The 26,315-nt window shown below is 47.8% G+C and overlaps 1 protein-coding gene across 1 annotated transcript in view; it reads right to left on the reverse strand.

Moving 5' to 3' along the window:
- Positions 1-59: 59 nt before the first annotated feature.
- LOC126418854 (proliferating cell nuclear antigen) overlaps positions 60-26,315 on the reverse strand; it is a 32,021-nt gene continuing 5,765 nt past the window's right edge. The window contains exons 3-5 of the mRNA XM_050085843.1: positions 16,220-16,364; positions 15,686-15,825; positions 60-481 (exon numbers count right to left, since the gene is read on the reverse strand). Coding sequence (XP_049941800.1) covers positions 368-481; positions 15,686-15,825; positions 16,220-16,364 — 399 coding nt within the window. The 3' untranslated portion in view covers positions 60-367. The remainder of the gene's footprint in view (positions 482-15,685; positions 15,826-16,219; positions 16,365-26,315) is intronic.

Below are 26,315 nucleotides of genomic sequence, written 5' to 3' on the forward strand. Positions count from 1 at the left end.
AACTATTTAAGTTTATGACATCCTGTCTTTAAGTGTTGACAAATAGAGATACCAGAAAATGTTTTGTATAAAAATTTATTTGACTGTAGAAAAGCCAGCTACATAAATTACAAAGTTTATTACTTCACAAAGGGTGAAATATGTAATACCAGTACATTACCGCGAGATTCACAGTTGAAAAATTCTTTAAAATAATTATCTTTGAATATTATTAAATCCAGCTGTACTAAAACTGCTATTCACTTTTCCTTCCACACATAAGCAGCTATAATACACAGGCAAACATGATCATAAAAACTTCATAAAAGACTTTTCCTGAGTTACTTTAAAACAGACACAAAAACTTAACACGGCCTTCAAGTACGTATTAATTATTCTCGTCATCCTCAATCTTAGGTGCCAGATAGTAACGGATGTAGCCCATATCTGTTATTTTATACTCCACAACTAAAGGAACATCAGCAGACATCGAAAGCTGAACCTGGAAAAAGTGATTATCATTACTTGTAACAAGCAACATAACTTAGAATAGGCATAAAACCAGTAATTTCATATTTAATTATAAATTCATAACTGAAATATCACATTTATATGTACTCATTTCAAGTAGAGCAAATTAAACACTTAATTGAACCAATTGTGCCAAAACAATACATCCTTTTTCTATTGTGGAAATCACTTCCAAAAACAGTATTTTTATTTGTAAATGTTCTTAGAACTGCAGGACACTTAACCTGAAGGCATTGGGCAAAATTTAAAGTCTGACTGGAATGCCCCAAGCAGCAGAGGTATACAGGAAAGGGGTGCAAGATATTAACTCAAATTGCTTGTCTAAATACATGAAAATGCCTTTCATCTAATGTTAGTCCTATGTTCATAAAATACAAAAAAATCTATAAGAAGCATAACAGTGTGTGTGTTCAGCATAAATTTTCACCAATCTTTGCACCTTTTACAATGTGACCTTTGCCATGTGCCCTTTCTAGCACCTACAAATGGAGTACCAGTATGCAGCTGTTATTCAAACATCTTACTTTGATTATATAATTTTTACTTGTACTAAATATTAACAGACCCACAAAATTATAAGGATGTATGTCACTTTTTTATGCAAAATGTCACGTTTTTAGGCCCAACAGATAGGGAGGGGGCGGGTGGCATGCAAGAAATGAATGATGCTTCCGATTTGTGGGCTACCCCAAATACACTTCTAGGTATTTTTCCTTTTATGAAAATAGTCTTCTCTAAAGAAACGAGTGTTTCAGTTTTATTCATTTAATGTGCAAGAAGATGTGTACATAAGAAAATTTCCATTTTTATTTACCTGACAGCATTTATTTCCTTACCATAACAAACCTGATTTTGCATATCTTAATATACACACCATTACTGTATAAACAGCTTAATTTTAGCTTTTATGTTCCGTAGTTTGCAAGCATTCAGGTGAGTTATACAAGCAGCAGGAACACCCGGCTGCAGTAACTGCAGCAGATAAATGGTATGACATGCACTGGCAGTTCAACATCAAATTATTACTGCACCACAACTGCAGATCATGTGATGGGAGTGTAAACAGTACTACATCATTACTGTACTTGCCCAACAGGTAACACTGAAATAAGTGACCCTGATATTTTGGCAAATTGTTGAAAATGCACATGGAGAAAACTTCCAATAGTTGTGGGAGCCACATGCCAACTTAACAATTTTCTTAAATGATTTTCAACTTCATGCAATGAATAGTGCCAATTGTTGGCAAGACATTACAGCTCATCACCAGTTATGACAATATTTTATTTGCAGTAACACTCCCTCTTAAGGATACTATAATAATCCAGAACTTCATGTGAAAATACTTTTTTTTTGCGAATTTCCCATAAAGGAAGCCATATGAAGTATCCAAGTCCTTGACTTTACCACTAAGAAACTGAGGACAGCACAGAAAATTAAAAAGCATCCAACAGGTCACCACAATAATTCAATCAAGTCAATTCAATCTCTACAACACTTTTAAGAAATTTACACAGAAATAAGTGGGATAAATCTAGAGCCACTGAATTGTTACCAGCCATGCCCTTCATCTTTTATTACTTGGGATCTACATTTTCATATGTTGCATGCCAGGATTAGTTTCCACACTTTAGATGCAGGATATACAGTAGATAAGTAGAAACTGAGGAACTTTAATTATGAAACACATGATTACTCAATTCACCCTGAAGTGTTAATACAACCAATGACTTCTGTAACTTGTCAAAGAAACATAAATGCCAAGCAGCAGGAATGTGGTGCTCCAACAGAAAAGTTAAGCTGCCACCATATCTCTGAACATAGCAGAATCCAAGCATTTTATAAAAAAATATGGGCATGTAATCCAAGCTTTCAAGTGACATCAATTGGCAAACTTTCAGTGCCAAAAGCTAGTTCCATACCTACTATTAAGGTTCAGGCTACATTTACAACGTTATCTGGATGAAAAACTGAAATTTGAACACTGGTGCTTCATGAGTAGAATAAAAAGTAGAGACTGAGCAATGTTGTTGCAAAATTGCCCAAACTTTTGACAAGAAATCAAATATGTGGAGTAATTCATTTGCTCAACCAGTTAGTAATGTTGTTTCAATAGCATTAAGAATTCTGTCTACAGGCAAGTACAATACATCAATGTTAACAAGTAATAATTGGATTCAAATTAATGATATCAATATAATAGAGGGAAACATTCCACGTGGGAAAAATTATATATAAAAACAAAGATGAGGTAACTTACCGAACGAAAGCGCTGGCAGGTCGATAGACACACAAACAAACACAAACATACATGTCTGCTTGTGTCTGTATATGAGTGGATGGATATGTGTGTGTGCTAGTGCATACCCGTCCCTTTTTCCCCCCTAAGGTAAGTCTTTCCTCTCCCGGGATTGGAATGACTCCTTACCCTCTCCCTTAAAACCCACATCCTTTCGTCTTTCCCTCTCCTTCCCTCTTTCCTGGTGAGGCAACAGTTTGTTGCGAAAGCTTGAATTTTGTGTGTATGTTTGTGTTTGCTTGTGTGTCTATCGTCCTGCCAGCGCTTTCGTTCGGTAAGTCACCTCACCTTTGTTTTTATATTTAACAAGTAATAATATGGATATACAACGCAAACACACAACCATTAATGATGTGACTGTGGTCATTGTTGGTCTGAAACATTATCACTGTGACAACTATTCAGAGATGAAGACAAAAACTGCAGTGGGTTCCAGTAACACACAATTCATGTTACCAAGCTGTATCCTCCGAGCATGAGGTCTTACCATTTTAACATCACACTGATCCTTGTCCAAAAAATTGTTAGAAAGTTTATATGCAGCAAATCAAATTATGAGAAGGAGCAACAAACCACATCTTAGAAATTTGGCAGATGTTTCACCAATGTATCATGGATGTGCAGATCACCTTTAAAGTTTTCTTCAAAAGCAATGAAATAAAACTTGGTTGGTATGTACAAATCATTGACACATTCCACAAGATATTCACATTTAAAATGGATATACTTTTGCACGAGTACCTTCACCTCTAACCAACATAATCGTGTTCACATTTTTCAAATCTTGCTAGTTTATCACCAAAAATTTATTTTCCTACAATCACAAAGGCATCTTTAAACTACCAATATGGAATAGACGTATGCCAGCATTACAATACATGCCTGATATTTTTACACGAAATGTACAACAGGAAGACATTCCAAATGACATGCATCAAACTGGATATTCTGGGAGTATGAATTAAAAATGCCTTTCATCACAAATTTTTGCATTTTATTAAATACAAGATGGATTTCAGACCCTGTGAGTCCAATCATCAAGTGTAACTTGCCTTCATACACAATTTACTTTTGCTCTTAAATGAGTGAAATGCATTTTCCACATAATCTTTAAAACTATTTTAAACACTATCAGGCATTTGTTTCTCCATCCTGTTCATGCATTACTCTTCATTCAAAGGACACATCTACATACACATTTTTTAAACACTTCACAGATCTGTAGATACACAAAAATGTGTATGCAGATGTGTCCCTTGAATTAAATAGTATGCACGAACAGGATGGAGAAGTGAATGAATGATTGTATTAAAAAGTTAAAAATGCTTTTCTTCGATTATATGGAATATGCATTTCACCTAATTCAAAAGCAAAAATAAATTGTGTATTAAGACAAGTTACACCCGATGATGGACCCACAGGATCTGAAATGTATCATGTATTTAATAAAACGCAAAAATTTGTGATGAAAGGCGTTTTTTAATTCATACTCCCAGAATATTCAGTTTTATGTATGTCATTTGAAATGTCTGATATGCAGATGACACCACTGAAAAGCCTCTGTAGCCAGACGTATTGCATGGCCTGATAGAGGGCAAGAAGCTCTGCTGTAAATACTGAGCAGTGTTCTGGAAGCCAATACTGAAAAACGTCAGTGCCAATGACGAAGGTACAGCTGACACCAAGGTCAGTCCGAGAGTCATCAGTGTACACAATGGTACTATAGCGAAGTTCCGTACAGAGATCATGAAACTGTAGGTGATAAAGCAAGCCAAGGTGAACACGGGCCAGCACACAAAGCCAAGGTGGTGAAGGGTTCACACCCACCACAAAAGTTGCAGGCAGCGTGAAGTTAAGCTGCCGGAGCAAGAGGCAAAAGGCAACTCAAGAAGGCAACTGACGAGGGGCACACCCCATACTAGTGGTCAAACGAATCATCGAAGAAGGTGGCATAGGATTGGTGGCCATGTATGGCAGACACACAGCATGCATATCTGCTGAGGTGGTCACGGTGGTAGGGCAGTGGTAGTTCAGCAGCTTCTGCATAGTCTCCCAACCGGGCTAGTGTAAAAGGCGCCAGTAGTAAAATGGATGCCACAACAGTGGACAGTATTGAGACAGTGTAAAAGGTTCAGACGTGCATATGCATAAATGGAACATCCATAATCTAGTTTCAAACAGACAAGGGACCGGTACAATGGAGGAGGCTGGTTCGATCTGCTCCCCAGGAAGCATCACTGAGGACACGTAGGACATTGAGGGACTGCGTACGGCGAGCTGCCAGGTAAGACTCATATGAGGACCAAGAAAGTTTCCTATGAGCCCCAGGAATTTTGTATTTTCAACAAATGGAAGAGCAACAGGCCCAAGACCCAAAGACAGTGGAAGAAACCAATTGCGCCACCAAAAATTCATACAAATGGGTTTTTCTGTGGAAAAATTAAAGCCATAGTCGATGCTCCACGAGTGAAGACAATCGAGACATCGCTGAAGATGCCGCTCAATGAGACAAGTCCATAGAGAACTGCAGTAGATGGCAAAATGTCAACGAAAAGGAGCCAGAGACACCTGGTGGGAGACAGACCATTATAGGTTTAATGGCAATAGCAAAGAGGACGACGCTTACGACAGAACCCCGAGTCACACCGTTTTCCTGGATAAAGGTGTCCGACAAGGTAGAACTCACATGTACCTTGAAAGCTCTGTCTTTTAAAAATTCCTGAAGTAAACAGGGTATGTGGCAACAGAAGCCCCACATGTAGAGCAGGTGTCTTAGGGTTTCTCCAAACTGAAAACCACGGCCACAGCCTAGAATTTCTACATAAAACCAGTATGACAAGGGTGGGCAAAGTGACGAGATGGTCAACCACTGAACGGCCTGCTCTAAATCCACACTGTGCAGTGGTTAGTAAATGGCGAGATTCTACTCACCATACCAGACAGGCACGAATCATATGTTCCATCACCTTGCAAAAGCAGTTGGTGAGAGAAATGGGGTGGTAGCTAGAAGGAAGGAACTTGTCCTTACTGGGTTTAGGTATGGGTATGACAGTGGCTTCACACCAGCATCTAGGAAACCTGCCGACTGACCAGATGCAGTTGTACTTATGAAGCAGAAAGTGCTTGCCCACAAGAGGAAGGTGCAGCAACATCTGAATGTAAACATTGTCTGGTCCTGGGGCAGAGGATTGGGCTGAAGTGAGAGTGTGACCTAGCTCCCTCATAGTAAAGGCAGCATTGTAGGAATCATGATTATGTGAAGAGAAGGACATCACTAAAGCCACCTCCACTTGTTTCAGATGGAGGAAGGCTGGGTGACAGTGGGAGGAGCTCGAAATCTCCCAAAAATGGTAGTCCAAGGTGTTGGAGATAGCAACAGGGTCGACTAGGACATCTGCTACCATCAGGCCCAAACAATGGAAGAGGTAGTGGAACTGTTACAGGAACTAGTGAGTGAAGTCAAGTTAGCTTTTTTGCTATCCCAAAGAATGCAATGACAGAGTGCCTGCAACTGTTTATAACGATTGCAGTTTGCCATCATAGGATGACGGCTAAAAACGTTGAGCACACATCTCCCCACACGAACTGTCACGGCACGCCTCAGTCCACCAAGGACTGCGACTGTGTGATAAAAGAGGAAATGTGAGGAATGGAATGTTCTGTGGCAGTAAGGATAACATTTGTAAGGTATTCTAACTGGTCATTACAACCGGGTAAACGTTTGAAGGTTGCCAGGGAAGAGTAAAGCCTCCACTCAGCCTTAACGAACAGCCTCTTGGGCACCCGTGTAGGAGGGGTAGGAGTCAGCAAACAGATAACACACAGGAAATGGTCACTCAAGTAGCTGTCAGAATGGACCACTCATGAGAATGGGCAAGCTGGGCACTGCCGAAGGATAGGCCCAAATGGTAATAAGTGTGTGTGGAGTCTGAAAGGAACATGAGTGTTCCTGTGTTAAGGCAGATGAGGTTAAGTTGACTAACGGCAGCCAAGAGGGCACCTCTCAGACAGATTCTGAGAGAATCCCAACGAGGATGGTGCAGCAGAGATGAGCCGGGTAGCTGCCCGGTAAGCTGGAAGAAGTCTGCCTTGGTGACATCGAACGATGGAAGAATGTAATTGGTACAAAGGTAAAAGTCCAAGTGAGGAAGGGAAAGGTGAACTGCAACAGCTTGAAGGCAGGTAGTCACAGACATGGGTTGACTATGATCATCATCCCATACGAGCAGCATGATTCTCCACAAGAAATGCCGGAGCTCAAAGCTGTCGAGGACACAATTTTGTTTCCTGTAGGCAGAGAACAAGCAGATGCTGCAATTCTAAGAGCAGCCATAAATCCCCTGTTGGATCAAGGGTCATGAATGTTCCACTGAAGATGTCATAATAAGGAAAAGGGAGGAGGGAAAAATTGAAGGGGTATCACCTCAGCAGCTGCCGAGTGCCGCCAGCCTTGAAAGACTCATTGCTACAGGGTGCAGGGGCTGGAGAAACCTGCTCCACGAGATGGTGGTGGTTGTTGGGATGTTTAAGGTGGACTAAACAGCAAAGGTCATCAGTCCCCCATTCCAAAAACAGGCGAGCAGAAAATCAGCGAAGCAGGTAAAAACCAAAGGGGGGAGGAGACGCCCCCCAGGCGCTAAAAGAACACAAATGCAGCAACAAACACTACAGACAAGAAGAGTGCAGTGGAACACCAGACAGAAAGGAACAGAAGAAAATAAGATGGCCGGAGACTGGTTGACTGACCACAAGAACAAAAAAAAGGGAAAGAGTCAACCATCCGACGACACACCAAAACAGCAACAAATATGGAGACGTGAGGACAAAAGACACAGAAAGGGAAAGGTGTAGGACCGCCCTAAATTGAACAATAAAAAGGACTGCCACGGATAAAATTTAAAACGTTGTCAGCCATGGAGGCATCGTCACATAAAACCAAAGGCAAAGTACCCGGGAAATTAAACGATTGCCGGAGGGTGCGCAGTCGGGGACACTCCAGCAAAATGTGGGCGACCATCAGCCGGAACCCACACAGACATAAGGACGGATCCTCCTGACGCAAAAGATGGCCGTGCGTCAGGTAGGTATGGCCGATGCAGAGCCGACACAGGATTACAGAGTCCCTGCGAGAAGCCCACAGGGAGGAGCGCCACACATCGGTCGTCTCCTTGACAGCCCGCAGTTTATTCGGGGATGTCATGCCACGCCACTCAGCAGTCCACATCCCAAGCACCTTACGGCACAACACCAACTGCTGATCGCGAGCCGTGAGGCCGATTTCCAAAGCTGGGGCGTCGATCGCCCCTTTGGCCAGCCTGTCGACACGTTCGTTCCCCGGGATGCCAACATGAGCTGGCGTCCAAATAAAGACCATCGAACGACCAGAGCGGGTAATGGCGGAAACAGACTCCTGAATAGAGGACACCAGAGGAGAAGAGGTATAGCAGCGGTCGATGGCCTGGAGGCTGCTCAGGGAGTCACTGCAGACAACAATGGACGTACCTGAACAGGAACGCATATGCTCAAGAGCGCGCAATATGGCCACCAGCTCTGCAGTAAAAATACTGCAGCCAGCCGGCAAGGAGCGCTGTTCAACATGGGCAGCGTGAGCAAAAGCGTAGGCAGTGCGACCATCAACCAGGGAACCATCAGTGAAGACAGTCTCACAGCCCGAAAATGAGGCGAGGAGCGCAAGAAAACGGCGACGGAGGGCCACAGGCGGAACCGAGTCCTTGGGTCCCTGTGCCAAGTCCAGACGGACGGACAGCTGGGGCAAACACCAGGGAGGCGTAGGTGCACGGACCCAGAAGGGAGGCAGAAGAGGGAATGACCCCAGTTCCGACAGCAGGGACTGGACGCGGACAGCTATGGAAAGCCCAGACCTAGATCGCCGTTCGGGCAGATGAAGGACCATGGCAGGGAATAGCAGGCGACGATTGGGATGGCCCGGCGAGCAATGCACGTGGACAGCACAGTCGACGAGCAGTCGATGGCGGCGAATCCGCAGTGGGCGAACCCCGGCCTCCACCAGTAGACTATCCACGGGGCTCGTACGAAAAGCGCCAGTGGCAAGCCGAACCCTACAGTGGTGTATGGGGTCTAACAACTTCAACACTGAGGGTGATGCAGACCCATAGGCCAGGCTCCCATAATCAAGCCTGGACTGCACAAGGGCTCTGTATAATCGCAACAGCGTGCAGCGATCCGCACCCCAAGAGGTGTGGCTCAGGCAGCGGAGGGCGTTGAGGTGCCGCCAGCACTTTTGCTTCAGCTGAGTAATATGAGGAACCCATGTGAGCCAGGCATCAAAGACGAGTCCTAAGAAGCGGCAACTGTCCACCACTTCAAGCAGGTGGCCGTCGACGGAAAGTTCAGGATGAGGGTGGACCGTCCGGCGCCTGCAGAAGTGCATAACTCGAGTCTTGGCTGCAGAGAACTGAAAACCACGAGTCAGAGCCCATGATGCTGCCTTGCGAACGGCGACTTGCAGCCTGCGTTCGGCGACTCCTGTAATCGTGGAGCTAAAGGAGACGCAGAAGTCGTCGGCATACAAAGAAGGAGACACCAACGACCCCACGGCTGCAGCCAGACCATTAATGGCCACTAGAAATAAGGAGACGCTCAACACCGAGCCCTGCGGGAGCCCATTTTCCTGTATATAAGATGAACTAGAGGCGGCACCCACTTGCACCCGGAAAAAGCGGCGCAGTAAAAAGGTTTGAAGAAAAGCCGGGAGCTGACCACGAAGACCACACTCATGCAACATAGCAAGGATGTGATGCCTCCATGTGGTGTCATACGCCTTCCGCAGATCAAATAATACAGCAACGAGATGCTGACGTCAGGCAAAGGCCGTACAGATAGCAGATTCCAGCCGCACCAAATTGTCCGCGGCAGACCGGCCCCGACGGAAGCCACCCTGGGATGGAGCGAGGAGACCGCGCGACTCAAGGACCCAACACAAACGCCGCCCCACCATACGTTCGAGCAATTTGCACAAAACGTTGGTGAGGGTAATGGGACGATAGCTGTCCACCGCCAGTGGGTCCGCACCGGGCTTCAAGATGGGGACAATAAGACCCTCTCGCCATTGCGACGGGAACACGCCCTTGCTCCAAATGCGGTTAGATGGTGAGGATGTGTCTCTGGCAGTCCCGGGAGAGATGCTTCAGCATCTGTATGTGGATGCAGTCTGGTCCTGGTGCCGTATCAGGGCAGTCAACAAGGGCAGCGAGGAATTCCCTCTCACTGAAAGAAGCATTGTATTTTTCAGAACGACGCGTGTGGAATGATAACGGCGTCTGCTCGGCTCGCTCCTTTAGAGAGCGAAAGGCGGGGGGATAAGTGGCAGTCGCAGAGCTCTGAGCAAAGTGCGCAGCAAGGTGTTCAGCAATGGCAGCAGCGTCCGTGCAGACAGCACCATCCAAGAAGATCCCAGGGACACCCATAGGGGTCTGGTATCCATAAATGCGCCGGATCCGGGACCACACGAGCGAGGGGGAGACACGGGAGCCCAAGGATGAGACATACCTCTCCCAGCACTCCTGCTTACGCCGTGCGATAAGGCGACGGGCCAAGGCACGGAGCCTCTTAAAGGCGATGAGGGTCTCTAGAGACGGGTGCCGCCTATGACGCTGGAGAGCCCGCCTACAGTCGCGAATAGCCTCAGCAATCTCCGGCGACCACCAGGGGACAGCCTTCCTCCGAGTGAGTCCAGAAGAGCGGGGGATGGCAGAATCGGCCACCGAAATGATTGACGTGGTGAAGACACGGACCACCTCGTCAATGTCACCCTGTGGGGGAGACTCAATGGTGGCAGCAGAAGTAAAAGCCGGCCAGTCAGCCCTGTGGAGAGCCCAGCGGGGCAGGCGCCCAGAAGAATGACACTGGGGCAGTGACAAATAGATGGGAAAATGGTCACTACCACACAGGTCAGGATGCACCCTCCAGTGGAGGGATGGGACAAGTCCGGGGCTGCAAAGAGAGAGATCGATGGCCGAGAACGAGCCATGGGCCACACTGAAATTCGTGGGAGCACCGGTGTTCAAGAGGCTAAGGTCGAGCTGAGCCAACACATGCTCCACGGCACAACCGTGGTCATCGGAGACAGTCCCACCCCATAGAGGGTTGTGGGCATTGAAATCGCCCAGAAGCAGCAATGGTGGCGGGAGCTGAGCCAGCAGCGCAGCCAAGACATGTCGGGGAGCTCCCCATCCGGAGGAATGTAAACAGAGCAAACAGTAATAGCTGGTGAGCGCTCAACCCTGACAGCGACTGCCTCTAAAGGCGTCAGAAGGGGTACTGGCGAGCTACAGAGTGGTGAACAAAGAGGCAAACCCCACCTGATGCTCGTTGACAGGCAGCACGGTTCTTATAGTATCCCTGATAACCACGAAGGGCGGGGGTCCACATTGCTGGAAACCGAGTTTCCTGCAGAGCAATGCAGAGAACAGGGGAAGCACTCAGAAGCATCCGGAGCTCAGGCAGGTGGCGGAAATAACCGCCGCAATTCCACTGGAGAATGGAAGCAGTAAGGGACTGGGAGGGTGTGAAGGCGACTAAGAGGCAGACGGCGCCTCAGAGCCAACTGCTGCCATCGGGGGAGAGTCAGCTGAGGCCATAGGAAAGGCCCCCCGAGGGTTCCGTGAGGGCGAGATCCGCGGCAGAGGCGAGGATCTCCACCTCATCCCCGGAGCCAGGACTATGTAGAGCAGGCGGCACTGAAACCGCCGGAACGTCCTTCTTCTTGGACACATTCCGTTCCTTCTTCTCGCGTCTGCCCTTAGGGTAAGAGGGCTGGGAGAGCTTCTCTGAAGGACCGTCGGAGGCTGACGACGACGCAGAAGCCCTACGACCAGCAGGTGTTGGAACCTTCAGCCACTGGCTGACATCCGGCTGGGTAGGAGAAGAAACGGAGGAAGGGAGAGCCCCGAGGGACCCCTTCCGTGAGAGAGGAACTGGCAGAGGCAACGCCGGTGGAGAAGGAGGGGGAGGGATCGAGCCCCCCGGTTGTTGAGCAGACGTCACTCCCGAAGTAAGCGTGGGGGGAGCAACAGAAGAGGGTTTGCCCCCAACGGCTAAGGGGGCTACAGAGGAAGGCGTGCCCCCAGACATGAGGGGGGCAGACATAGAGGCATGGCCCCGAGGGCCCACGAAGGCGGCACAGAGGAGGCGACAACCGCCGCTCGCGAGGGCAACGATGACGTGGCTGCAGCATAAGATGTTCGAAGGGAAGCAGGATACAACCTTTCAAATTTCAGTTTTGCCTCACGATAAGTAAGCCGGTCCTCAGTCTTAAATTCCATTATCTACCGCTCCTTATGAAGAACGGGGCAATCCGGCGAGCATGGAGAGTGGCGCTTCCCACAGTTGACACATACAGGCGGAGGCGTACATGGAGAATCAGGATGAGAGGGGCGTCCGCAATCTCGACATGTGGCGCTGGATGGGCAACGGGAGGACATGTGCCCAAACTTCCAGCACTGGAAGCACCACATCGGGGAAGGGATGTAGGGCTGGACGTCACAACGGTAAACCATTACCTTGACCGTCTCGGGCAAGACATCACCCTCGAAGGCCAAGATAAAGGCACCGGTGGCCACCCTGTTAGTCTTGGGGCCTCGATGCACACGACGGACAAAATGCACTCCACGTCGTTCTAAGTCGGCTCTCAGCTCGTCATCGGACTGTAACAATAAGTCACGATGGTAAATAATCCCCTGGACCATATTTAAGCTACTGTGGGGAGTGACGGTAACAGGGACGTCACCCAGCTTATCACACAAGAGCAACGCTCGTGACTGGACTGGGGAAGACGTCTTGAGGAGGATGGACCCATTCCTCATTTTAGACAACCCCGCCACTTCCCCAAACTTATCCTCCAGGTATTCCACAAAAAACAGAGGCTTCGTCATAAGAAAGGAGTCACCATCAGTCCTGCTGCAGACAAGGTATTGCGTTACATAAGGCTCCCGCTTGGCACTAGATCTACGTCCCTCTCATGGCGCAGCCAACGAGGGGAACGACTGAGGGTCATATTGCGCAGCATCAAAATCTACTCTGCCTCGCTTAGAGACACTGGTGGCCGTGCGACCACCAGCTTGGTGTGATTTATTGCGCTTTATTGCGCCACATCCGCCCAGATGCCACCTACTCTGAACGAGGGCTCTCCCCAAGGGCGCCACCCAGCCAAAGCAACGGGTACCTAGCCGATATCCCATTGCCCGGAGTCCCCGTGCCCCAGACAAGATGGGCACATACTCCTTGGCATGCGTGGGGAGGAAACAGCTCTGGCATCTGCAGTGCGATCCCTGCGTGGTCAGGGGGCTACCACCAAGAGGGTACATGACGACCCCACCACAACGGACTGGCTACCGTGCTGGATTTTAGGTGTTGAAAGGGTTCACAATTATCGTGGGCGCTAAGAAGGGGATTGCGCACAAGACGAGAAGGAGGTAACCCAGAAGACATTGGGTGTAAATCCCGCCACACAACAATAAGGAACATGCAAGATGGTGGTGCATGATGGACCAATAGAAAAACACCACATAAGGCGTCCTTCCCCAAATGGCACGCACTAACAACGGAAATTTGGAAAAAAAAAGGACGTCAAACCCAAGAGGGGACCATCACAGAAGGCCGAAACGTTTGAGACTCCTTTTAGTCGCCTCTTACGACAGGCAGGAATACCGCGGGCCTATTCTTACCCCCAAACCCGCAGGGGGATGCTCCACGAGATTTATAGAGGCATTGGCAGTCTCCCGCTGTTGATCTGCGGAGTCCGGGGCAGAAAAATGGTGGCGGTGCACACTGGCGGCATGGAGGTCGGCTGGGCGAGGGCATCATGTCACAAATTTGACTTCTTGGAGCCTTTCCATTTGGCACAGGAAGACTCAGATGTTTGTTGGATGGAGGGATGTAGAAAGTCTTTGTGGGGGTATTCCTTCTGTCCTTTCTGACCTGCCGGTTGCATAGCAGGTGACTTCGCCCCAGGAGGTGAAAGTTTGGTGACTTGTTGCACAGCTGGACGAGGAGATGGCAATGCTACCATGACACTGGGTGATTTCACAACTGCAGTGCTGAATTTGAGATCATATGTCTGCATGGTCATGCCCTCCACGGAACGAAACTTAGCAAGAACAGTACTGTAGGTGCCAGATGGTAGACACACGGTTTGTGACTAGCCAATAACCTGCGAGCAACCAGGCCTTCAGGAGCGCACAGCAAGGAAGAAGGAAAAGAGGAGTTTCAAATGGCAAAGCAGAGGGAGGATAGGAGAAGGTTAACAAAGAAAAGAAAAACAGATAAATGAAAAACAGTGGTGAGACTGTTCTTGTCTCAGCTACTGAAAATGCAGAATACATTCCCCAAAAAAAAAAAAAAAACCCAGACATGTTCCCCAAGGAAGGGGAAAAGATTAGGAGGAGGATAGACATATAGCACAGAAATGGAAAAGGTGCTGCAAAGACTGGGGACCCATGGTAGACAAATACGAACTCGCTAAAGAGAGGTGACATGTATCATGCTGGGATTGGATGATACAATATAAAGGGGCCTGCAAACATCCAATATTTGATAACAATTCTAGTTTGTCAAATCTTCACTATAGTGTTGAGACCTTACACTATCAACATTACTGAACAAATTGTCAGTTGATAGCGCGATTTTGCTTGGTTAAGATGTGCAAGTGTATTAGCTGTAGCTTGAGAGCAACAGAAAATAAGAAAAGACGAAATGGGCCTGAGGGGAGGGGGGGGGGGGGGGGGGTGGAATGGAGTGACTGGTCAGTTGTTAATTTACTAACTGAACTCAGAACTACAAGTGCAAAAGATGTCGAATTATTTTCAATGAGCCCTCCTACATCATGCATTAAATTATTAGTGTTGATACAAGATAGAACAGAGAAGGAAGCAAAATACGTTAATGGCAGAGGCAATCACAATCGACAAGCGATTAGGAGAAACAAATTTCTGGCATCACGCAGTTCATTCTAATACTCAATTTAGTTCTCTAGTATCAGCCAACACAATCAGTAAAATGTTGTGGAAACCTGCGAAGGAATTATATCTGCCTGTCAAGAACCTCTTCAGGTAACTAATGCAAAAACTCTTTCCATACTGTGACAATTTGGTGAAAGATCTCTTACTAGTATATTTCAACATGGTAGAATTTTTCCAAACTGCTATGTAATACACCAACCAATACAATATTTTCATATCACTGTAGTAAGCAGTGTCACAGTGAATCTGTTAACCATCCTAAAGTGGTATTCACAACGATTACCCTTGCAGAGGCCTATTGTGTGAAGACTCCTTAAAAACGATCTGGGTACGTTACACACAACTGTGTACTGAAAAATAAACAGTGCACATTAACACCATGTGGCTTGTTCCTGAGGTTCTGTCAACATCTGACTCGAAAATATTGTCAAATCATGAATACTGCACCTCACATGTACAGAATGTATTGACAATACTGAGAATATTTTTAGATCAATACTGCTAATCAATATTTCTAGTATTGATAATACATCAATATACATCCTCAGATGGTCAATGTATAGACTGTTTGATGCCAATGAGATTTCACATCTAAAGCTGCATAGACAAAGATCCCAATAACTGCAAACACTCATTGCAGCAGCAAACGTGCAGCATAAAAACTGCTTCAGCTTTTCACCAGCATTTGCATATCACAAAGTACACTGTAATCGATGGAAATAGAGCACTTAGTTCCACACTTTTAACAAGAGTTTATGCTAGCAAAACAGTCACTTCTGCAACTAGTACATGCCTCAACTGCTACCAGTAAAAGTTGTAGCCTGAAACAGCTGACAAACTCTGAAAACAACAAATCACTAAATACTTTTGTACTTACAACGGGTGACAGAGGTGAGGCCTTTGTAAAAGATGATAGGTATCTGCATGCAAATGTCAAAGTGACTGGTTCTTGCATTTCAATGGTCACCGCTTCTTCCTCTTTGTCAACATTAGCTGTCTGTGCCAATTTTATATTAGCTGTAAAATAATTACATGTTACTTCACTAGTAACAAAAGTAACTTCAGGAAACTAAGTACCTGTGCAATATTGCAGTTAATGTGCCATAAACATTATCTGGACTCAAAAATTAGAAAATATCAAGTAGTTAAAAACAAATATGATACCATGTGGATTGCTTTGTTTTACAGTAACCCACATGTTAACAAAATCATGAAGATAGCTGTTGACTGCAAAATTCACTTCAAACCATTGATGCTATGCACTTTGTGCCTAATGAAATAAAGGCATTTTACATATTTAGAAATTTCTCTGGTGGCAAAAAAAATTCCACTGTCAGTTTATTTTGTAACTTACAAGAGTGAGCTTTCCATTATAGCCAATCTGAAAGACCAAATACTGCCAATTCCTTACCTGAACCAATGTCTCCTGCTGCAGAAAACTTTACTCCCTCTTTCGAACATGAAATTACACACGATTCACCAAACTGGCTCAAGTCTCGGCAAATGCGAGTAAATTCTGCTGATGGAAGCCTTATTGTGCAAGAGTAATCAGTCTCCTGTGGACAGTAATAAATATTCCATTAACTTTACATAGTAAGAACATAAAATGTTGAATTAATCACCATATAGAATAACGCTTTTCAGATTACAGTTGAATGTATACTGATGACAGAGCATACAGAAACAAGCATTTCCAAAATATCTAAACACTAAATGCATTTAACAAATTGGAAAAATTATAGTACTGTTTAGCCCTAATTTGCACTCTCAATGAACAGTGCACTTTCTAAGAGCAAACATTTAATCAACAGTACATAACTACCACACAGGTCGTCATGTATTCTCCAGCAGATAGACGGGGGAAGTCTTGGGCTGCAAATTGATAAATCAATGGTCGAGTAACTACCATGAGCCACACTGAAATGTGTGGCTGCTCCAGTTTTTAAGAGGCAGAAGTCGAACTGAGACAGTAAAGTTTAGACATCTCTGCCTCGGCCAGTAAGCACAGTGCCACCCCACAAGGGGCTATGGGCATTAAAATCTCCCAAAAGTAGGAAAGGTTTAGGGAGTTGATCAATCATTGCAACTAATACATTCAGGGGTACTGCACAATCTGGAGAAAGATATACATTACAGACAGCTATTTCCTGCATCATCCTTATTCCGGCAGCCACAGCTTCAAGAGGGGCTTGAAGGGGCACAGTGTCACTACAGACTGAGTTTAGGACATGAACATAAACTCCACCTGACACTCGATTACAGTCACTACAGTTCCTGTAGTATCCCGTATAGCCACGGAGGACAGGGGTCCACATTGCCGGGAAGCAGGTTTCCTGTAGGGCAATGCAGATAGCAGGTGTAAAGCTTAACAGTTGCCATAGCTCAGCCAGATGGTGGAAAAAACCGCCGCAATTCCACTGGAGGATGTCATCGTGAGACTGGGAAGGCATGGAACATTCAATAAGGCAGTTTAAGCCTCAGTCACCTGCTGCCACCGACTTTTTGCTTAAGCAATGTATATTCATCGTGTGAGGGTTTAGCGAGACACCCAACCTCAGATGCAGAGCTTGTAGGTTGCTGTTGTTGGTTTAAAAGAGAGGGGAAAGGACCAAACTACAAGGATTTTTTTTTTTTTCTTTTTTCTTTTTTTTTTTTTTTTTTTTAGGGTGCACAACTACAATGGTCATTAGTGCCCAGACTAAGTTAGGAAAGCACCAAGATGCACAAGGTTAAAACAGCAACTAAAAGGGACAACACTAAAAAAAGACATTAACAGGCATAGGATTAAAAAACAGCATAATCAAATGTCCTAAGACATGTTTGTCAAGTGGATAAAACGAAGAATGCGAGCAGCTGCTCCGGGGTCATCTGCTAAAATGTCATCCAGAGTACATGGCAGGCCAAGATCAACGCGCAGTGTATTAAAATTCGGACAGGACATTAAAATATCGCATACCGTCAGCAATTGCCCACATGGGCAGAATGGCACCGGCACAGCCGTCAGCAGATGGCGATGGCTGAACCGGCAGTGTCCAATTCGTAACCGAGCCAAAACGACCTCCTCTCGTCGAGAAGGGCGTGAAAAGGTCGTCCAAGCTGTGGGAATAGGTTTCAAGGCCCGAAGCTTGTTGTCCGTAGTGTAGCCCAATCGGCATGCCACAGCGATAAAATGCGCTGAGAAATGACCCTGCTACAATCTGATGAAGGGACACAACAAGAAGCTGTCCGAGGCTGGAGTACCGCAGCCTTGGCCGCGGCATCTGCAGCTTCGTTCCCAGGGATACGACATGACCAGGAACCCACATAAAGGGAACTGGAGAACCGTCGTCCACCAGCTGCTGATGAGAGCGTTGGATCCGGTGCACGAAAGGGTGAACCGGATACGGATCACTGAGGCTCTGGATGGCGCTCATGGAATCGGAGCAGATGATATAAGCAGAATGTCGGTGGCGGAAGATGTAAGGACCAGCCTGGTAGAGGGCAAATAGCTCAGCTGTGAAGACCAAACAACAGCCATGGAGCCGGTATTTGAAACTGTGTGCCCCGACAATAAAAGAACACCCGAAACCGTCATTGGTCTTAGAGCCATCTGTATAAATGAAGATCATATTAAGGAACTTCGAACGAAGTTCGACAAAACGGGAGCAGTATATCGAAGCTGGGGTAACCTTTGGGAGCGAGTTGATGTCAAGGTGAACGCGAACCTGAGCCTGGAGCCAAGGTGGCGATTGGCTCTCGCCCACTCGAAAGGTTGCAGGGAGCGAAAAATCAAGGTGCTGAAGGAGGGGATGAAAGCGAACTCCAGGGAGTAGCAGGGCAGAGACATACAACCCGTATTGACAGTCGAGAGAGTCGTCAAAAAAGGAACGATAAGACGGGTGGTCGGGCATTGACAATAGCCGACAGGCATACCGACAAAGCAGTATATCGCGCCGGTAGGTTAGTGGCAATTCACCGGCTTCAGGATGAAGACTCTCGACAGGACTGGTATAGAACGTTCTGATCGCAAGACGTAAACCCCGATGTTGAATAGAGTTGAGGTGGCGTAAGATGGACGGGCGTGCAGAGGAGTATACGAAGCTCCCATAATCTAGCTTTGAGTGGACGATCAACTGATAGAGGCGAAGTAGGACAGTTCAATCCGCTCCCCACGACATACCGCTGAGAACACGGAGGACATTTAGAGAACGGGTACAATGGGCAGCCAAATATGACACATGTGGAGACCAGCTAAGTTTCCTGTCAAATGTAAGACCTAAAAATTTTGTTGTCTCCACGAATGGGAGAGCAACGGGACCAAGTCTTAAGGATGGTGGGAGAAACTCTTTGTAGCGCCGGAAGTTAATACAGACCGTCTTCTTGGCAGAAAAACGGAAGCCATTGGCAACACTCCAGGAGTAAAGACAGTCAAGACAACGCTGAAGACAGCGCTCCAGGAAACATGTACGCTGCGCGCAGCAATAGATGGTAAAATCATCCATGAAAAGGGAGCCTGATACATCAGCTGGGAGGCAATCCATTATTGGATTGATCGCTATGGCGAAGAGAGCGATGCCCAAAACTGAGCCCTGTCACACCCCATTTTCCTGGCGAAAGGTGTCTGACAGGACAGAACCCACATGTACCCTGAACTGTCGATCCATTAAAAAGGCACAAATAAAAAGAGGGAGGCGACGGCGAAGGCCCCATGTCTGCATGGTGCGGAGAATGCCCGCCCTCCAACAGGTGTCGTAAGCCTTCTCCAAATCAAAGAACACAGCCGCGGTCGGGCGCTTCCGCAAGAAGTTATTCATAATGAAGGACAACAAGGTAACCAGACAGTCAACAGCAGGGCGGCGCCCACGAAATTCACATTGTACATTCGTAAGTAGGCGTCGAGATTCGAGCAGCCAAACCAAACAAGAGCTAACCATTCGCTCCATCACCTTACAGACACAGCTGGTAAGGCAGATGGGTCGATAACTGGAAGGCAAGTGCTTGTCCTTCCCCAGCTTAGGAATCTGGACAACAATAGACTCGCGCCAGCATGTGGGAACATGCCCTCAATCCAGATTCGATTATAAGTATGAAGAAGAAAACCTTTATCCGCAGGAGAAAGGTTCTTCAGCATCTGAATGTGAATAGAATCAGGCCCTGGAGTGGCGGACCGTGACCGGGCAAGTGCATTTTCGAGTTCCCGCATGGTGAATGGGGCATTATAACTTTCACAATTCGAGGAGCGGAAGTTAGGTGGCCTTGCCTCCTCTGCCTGTTTTCGGGGGAGGAAGGCAGGGTGGTAATGAGCGGAGCTCGTAACCTCTGCGAAAAAGCGGCCGAAGGCATTGGAGACATCCTCAGGCCACAAGAACGTCATTCGCGACCGTCAAGCCAGAAACTGGTGAGTGGAACTTAGTGCCAGATAGCCGGCACAGGCTACCCCAGACAACAGAAGGAGTAAAACTGTTGAAGGTGCTTGTGAAAGCAGCCCAGCTGGCTTTCTTGCTTTCTTTAATAACACAACGACACTGTGCACGTAATCGTTTATAATTGATACAATTCGCCTCGTAGGGTGGCGTTTAAAGGTGCGTAAAGCACGTCGACGAGCACGTAAAGTTTCTCTACATGCTGCGGTCCACCAGGGGACCGGTACGCAACGTGGAGAAGAAGTAGTGTGAGGGATGGAATATTCAGCAGCAGTGAGAATGACTTCCGTGAGGTGTGCGACCTGACTATCGCAGCTTGCGAAGGTTTGACCCTGAAAGGTCGCCCTGGAAGAGAAGAGCCCTCAGTCTGCTTTGGAGATGCTCCAACTAGTTGAGCACGGAGAGGGGGTATGATGCAGGAGATGGATGACACAAAGGAAGTAGTCACTCGTATACGTATCAGAAAGTGTGTACCACTCAAACAGGTGTGCAAGTTGGGTAGTACATATAGAGGTCTAAATGGGAATAGGTGTGAGTTGTGTGCGAAAGAAAAGTAGGGGCGCCAGTATTGAGGCAGACAAGATTGAGGTGGTGGAAAAGGTCTGCTAACAGGGAGCCTCTCAGGCAGGATGCTGGAGAGCCCCAAAGGGGATGGTGGGCACTGAAGTCTCCAGTTAACAAAAATGGTGCAGGTAGCTGAGCAATAATTTGCATCATGTCTGCCCTGGTAATGGCAGACGACGATGGAGTGTAAACGGTAAAAATGGAAAATGTAAAAGTGGGGAGAGTAATTTGGACGGCAACTGCCTGCAGGCCGGTGTGCAATGTGATGGGGTCGTAGTAAATATCATCCCAGACCAGCAACATAACCCCTCCATGAGCCGGAATACCTGCCACAGGGGGTAGGTCAAAACGCGCAGAGGCATAGTGTGCCAAGTCAATTCGATTGCTTGGCCGTAGCTTCGTTTCCTGGAGAGCTACGACAAGTGGACAGTGCAAGCGTAGCAGCAACATTAAGTCCTCTCGGTTGGAGTGAATGCCACGAATATTCCAATGAAGAAGTGCCATTGTGAGAAGAAAAAGGAGAAGCAAGGAGGGGTCACCTCAAAGGCCGCTGAGGGCCTGGCTTCGAGCGAGCACTGCCGCCGCTATCAATAGGCGGAGAGTCATCGTCCATTGGTTCAATAGGTTCGTTGGCCATCTTGTTAAGATGGCCGGGAGGGGGAGCTTCCTCTGCCGGTTCGGCTACCAGCGGTGCGGCCAGGCGAAACGGATGACGGGCTGGGGCGGCAACCGCTGGGTGGCGCAGGAGAAGAAACACGCCGTGGCAGAGAACTTTGCTTCCTATGAGCCTTCTTGGAAGTACTGGTCGATGGAACGGACGACCGTAGTGCTGAAGGTCAGATCACATGTCTGCATCGCCACCTCCCTGGTAGTCCGAGGAGAGACGAGGACAGTACTGTATTTCCCCGCTGGGAGCAGTGTGGGCTTCCTACTAGCAAATAGCTTGCGAGCAGCCGAGGTGGACACACTCTTTGACTCTAATTTTCTGTATACAGCGTTAATCCTTGTAGATGGGACAGTCGCGGGAGGACGCTGCATGGTCACCCTGAGAGTTCACGCAACAGGGAGACTGAAGTGGACAGTCACCCTCATGGGCGTCCCTGCCACAAGTGACACATCTAGCCACAGTAGAACAAGACTGGCGAGTGTGATTAAAATGCTGACACTGGTAGCAGCGTGTAGGTGTCGGGACATAGGGGCGAACAGAAATAACCTCGTAGCCCGCTTTGATGCGCGACGGCAGCTGAGCACTATCAAAGATCAAAAGAAAAGTGTCCGGGTCGGTACAAGATCATTGTTGACCTTTTTCATGACCCTATGGACAGCCGTCACGCCCTGCTCAGCGAGGAAAGACTGAATCTCCTCGTCAGTCAATCCGTCGAGTGATCTAGTATTGACCACACCACGCGACGAATTCAAAGTGCGGTGAGCCTCCACCCCAACAGGGAACGTGTACAGGAGTGTAGCCCAAAGCAGTTTTTGTGCCTGAAAGGCACTGTCAGTTTCTAACAACAAGATACTGTTACACATCCTGGTACGAGACTTGACAGATCCGGCTATGGCATCTACGCCCTTCTGGATAACGAAAGGGTTGACAGATGAAAAATCCTTTCCATCCTCAGATCGAGAAACTACGAGGAACTTTGGGGCAGGCGGTAGTACTTTTGTCACTGGTGGCTGGTCAAGTTTCCATTTTTGGGCAGAAGTCGAGAGAGAAGAAGAGAAATCCGTTGCGGAGGAATCCCCCATGACTGCCAGCGTCTCCGATGGCGCACTCCTTCCTTGTGGGGACCCCCTCAGAGGGCACTCCCGCCTTAGGTGAATGTTTACACCTCGGGTCACACCTCCTGAGAAACGGACAGAAGGACCAATTGGCATGGTCGGAAGGTGTCAGTTCAGGCAATCACCCCTCCCTGGGCCTGGCCTTTACCAGGGGGTACGTACGTGCCTTACTCTTCTACCCAGGGCGAGGACATTAGCATTACCATAACCGGCTACGCGTGCGAATGCGTGGGTCGGCCTTCAGGCACGCACAGGGAGGACAGAAGAAGGGGAAAAAATGGGAGAGAGGGAGAGAAAGGACAGTGTCTCAAACGCCAAGGCAGAGACCATAGGGCGGTGGCGGGTGGGAAGAGGGCGAGTGTGGGAAGAGGGCGAGTGTGGGAAGAGGGCGAGTGTGGGAAGAGGGCGAGTGTGGGAAGAGGGCGAGTGTGGGAAGAAGAAGAAGAAGAAGAAGAAGAAGAAGAAGAAGGCATGGACAAGAAGAAGAAGAAGAAGAAGAAGAAGGCATGGACAAGAAGAAGAAGAAGAAGAAGAAGGCATGGACAAGAAGAAGAAGAAGAAGAAGAAGGCATGGACAAGAAGAAGGAGGAGAAGAAGAAGGCATGGACAAGAAGAAGGAGGAGAAGAAGAAGAAGGCATGGACAAGAAGAAGAAGGCATGGAGGAGAAGAAGGAGAAGAAGAAGAAGAAGGAGAAGAAGGAGGAGGAGGAGGAGGAGGAGAAGGCATGGAGAAGAAGAAGGGGAAGAAGGCATGGAGGAGAAGAAGAAGAAGAAGAAGAAGGCATGGAGGAGGAGGAGAAGAAGAAGGCATGGAGGAGAAGAAAAAGAAGGCATGGAGGAGAAGGAGAAGAAGGAGGCACGGAGGAGAAGAAGGAGGCACGGAGGAGAAGAAGGAGGCACGGAGGAGAAGAAGGAGGCACGGAGGAGAAGAAGGAGGCACGGAGGAGAAGAAGGAGGCACGGAGGAGAAGAAGGAGGCACGGAGGAGAAGAAGGAGGCACGGAGGAGAAGAAGGAGGCACGGAGGAGAAGAAGGAGGCACGGAGGAGAAGAAGGAGGCACGGAGGAGAAGAAGAAGGCACGGAGGAGAAGAAGAAGGCACGGAGGAGAAGAAGAAGGCACGGAGGAGAAGAAGAAGGCACGGAGGAGAAGAAGAAGGCACGGAGGAGAAGAAGAAGGCACGGAGGAGAAGAAGAAGGCACGGAGGAGGAGAAGAAGGCACGGAGGAGGAGAAGAAGAAGGCACGGAGGAGGAGAAGAAGAAGGCACGGAGGAGGAGAAGAAGAAGGCACGGAGGAGGAGAAGAAGAAGGCACGGAGGAGGAGAAGAAGAAGGCACGGAGGAGGAGAAGAAGAAGGCACGGAGGAGGAGAAGAAGAAGGCACGGAGGAGGAGAAGAAGAAGGCACGGAGGAGGAGAAGAAGAAGGCACGGAGGAGGAGAAGAAGAAGGCACGGAGGAGGAGAAGAAGAAGGCACGGAGGAGGAGAAGAAGAAGGCACGGAGGAGGAGAAGAAGAAGGCACGGAGGAGGAGAAGAAGAAGGCACGGAGGAGGAGAAGAAGAAGGCACGGAGGAGGAGAAGAAGAAGGCACGGAGGAGGAGAAGAAGAAGGCACGGAGGAGGAGAAGAAGAAGGCACGGAGGAGGAGAAGAAGAAGGCACGGAGGAGGAGAAGAAGAAGGCACGGAGGAGGAGAAGAAGAAGGCACGGAGGAGGAGAAGAAGAAGGCACGGAGGAGGAGAAGAAGAAGGCACGGAGGAGGAGAAGAACGCACGGAGGAGAAGAAGAACGCACGGAGGAGAAGAAGAACGCACGGAGGAGAAGAAGAACGCACGGAGGAGAAGAAGAACGCACGGAGGAGAAGAAGAACGCACGGAGGAGAAGAAGAACGCACGGAGGAGAAGAAGAACGCACGGAGGAGAAGAAGAACACATGGAGGAAAAGAAGAACGCATGGAGGAGAAGAAGAACGCATGGAGGAGAAGAAGAACGCATGGAGGAGAAGAAGAACGCATGGAGGAGAAGAAGAACGCGTGGAGGAGAAGAAGGCAAGGGAAAAAGTAAAGAAGACAGTGAGAGGGAGAAGGACAAAGAAAGGTACCAAACAAAGGAAGGAAGAAACCAGAATAAGTGAAAGACCAAAATGACCACAAATATAAGTCGTGGAACCGTCCGTCTCCAGATGCAGGCGCAAACTACCCCCTTGCTGGGGAGGGACTCCTTTTAGTCGCCTCTTACGACAAGCAGGAATACCGCGGGCCTATTCTAACCCCCGGACCCGCAGGGGGGAACTACAAGGTCATCGGTCCCTTGTTCCTAATAAAACAATGCCACAAATGTGAGAATAAAATAGACGAGACATCTAACACAAAACGGAAAGAAAGGAAAAACCAAGAGAACAAAGGGAAGGCAACAAACCGTAAAAAGAAAAAAGCGGACAAGACAACAACAGATGCTAGGAACAGAACAGAGTAAAACAAAAAAGCGGATTACAATGGCTTGCCAACCATGAGAATAAAAAGGAGAAGCCAGCCACTCTCCCACACATTAAAACTTCCACCCTAAAAGGGTGGAGGACACAGAGGGACAAAGGACATGTGCTAAAACCTACACCGAAGTATAAAACCCACTCTCACAGATAAAATGTAAAACTAAAGCTGCTGCTGAGACATTGTCACTCAACACCAAAGGTAAGGAGCTGGGTAAGTTAAAAGTCCACCTAAGAGCAGCTAAAAGTGGGCAGTCCAGCAAGAGGTGGACGACTGTCATTTGGTAGTCGCAGCGACATACCGGTGGGTCCTCGCGACGGAGTAGGTAATCATGCGTTAGCAATGTATGGCCAATGCGGAGCCGGCAGAGGGAAAATGATTCCCTGCGAGAGGACCGCATGGAAGACTTCCAACATTTGTTATCTCCTTAATGAAACACAGCTTGTTGTGCATACTGTTATGCCATTTCGTCTCCCAAAGCCTGAAAATCCTGCAGCGTAAGACAGAACTCAGGTCAGCTTTGGAGATGCCCATCTCCAGAAGCGGTTTCCATGTCACCTGTTTGACCAGCCTGTCAGCAAATTCGTTGCCTGGGATTCCGATGTGTCCTGGGGTCCACACAAACACCACTGAATGACGGGACCATTCCACGGTATAGATGGACTCATGGATGAACGCTACCAGAGGATGGCAAGGGTCGATAGCTTGTAGGCTGCTCAATAAGTCTGTACACAGGAGAAATGACGCACCAGGGCATGAGTGGATGTGCTCAAGAGCACAAGATAACCACCAGCTCTATGAAAACACTGCAGCTATGTGGCAATGAGTGCTGTTCAATATGTCCTCCACGAACATACGCAAAGCCTACATGACCATCAACCATCGAGCCGTCGGTGTAAACCACTTCAGAGCCCCGAAACACATCAAGAATCAATAGGAAGTGACAGCAGAGAGCCACAGGGTTAATGGAGTCCTTAGGGCCACGTGAAAGGTCCAAACGAAGCTACGGCCGTGGCATACACCATGGAGGCAGATCGGACTGCAAGTAAGGTGGTACAGGGAAGGTCTCCAGTTCAGAGAGAAGGGACCGCACGCGAACCGCAATCTTTAGCCTCGACTTGGGCTGAAGATGCGGGAGATGGACTGCCAAGGTCAGGAAAAGAAGACGGTAATTCGGATGCTCAGGATAACTACTAATGTGTGCAGTGTAACAGGAGAGCAGTTGTGCACGTCTGATCTGCAACGGAGGGATCCCAGCCTCACCAGCAGGCTTATC

This window comes from Schistocerca serialis, chromosome 9 (genome assembly GCF_023864345.2).
Source record: "Schistocerca serialis cubense isolate TAMUIC-IGC-003099 chromosome 9, iqSchSeri2.2, whole genome shotgun sequence".
Classification (NCBI taxonomy): domain Eukaryota; kingdom Metazoa; phylum Arthropoda; class Insecta; order Orthoptera; family Acrididae; genus Schistocerca; species Schistocerca serialis.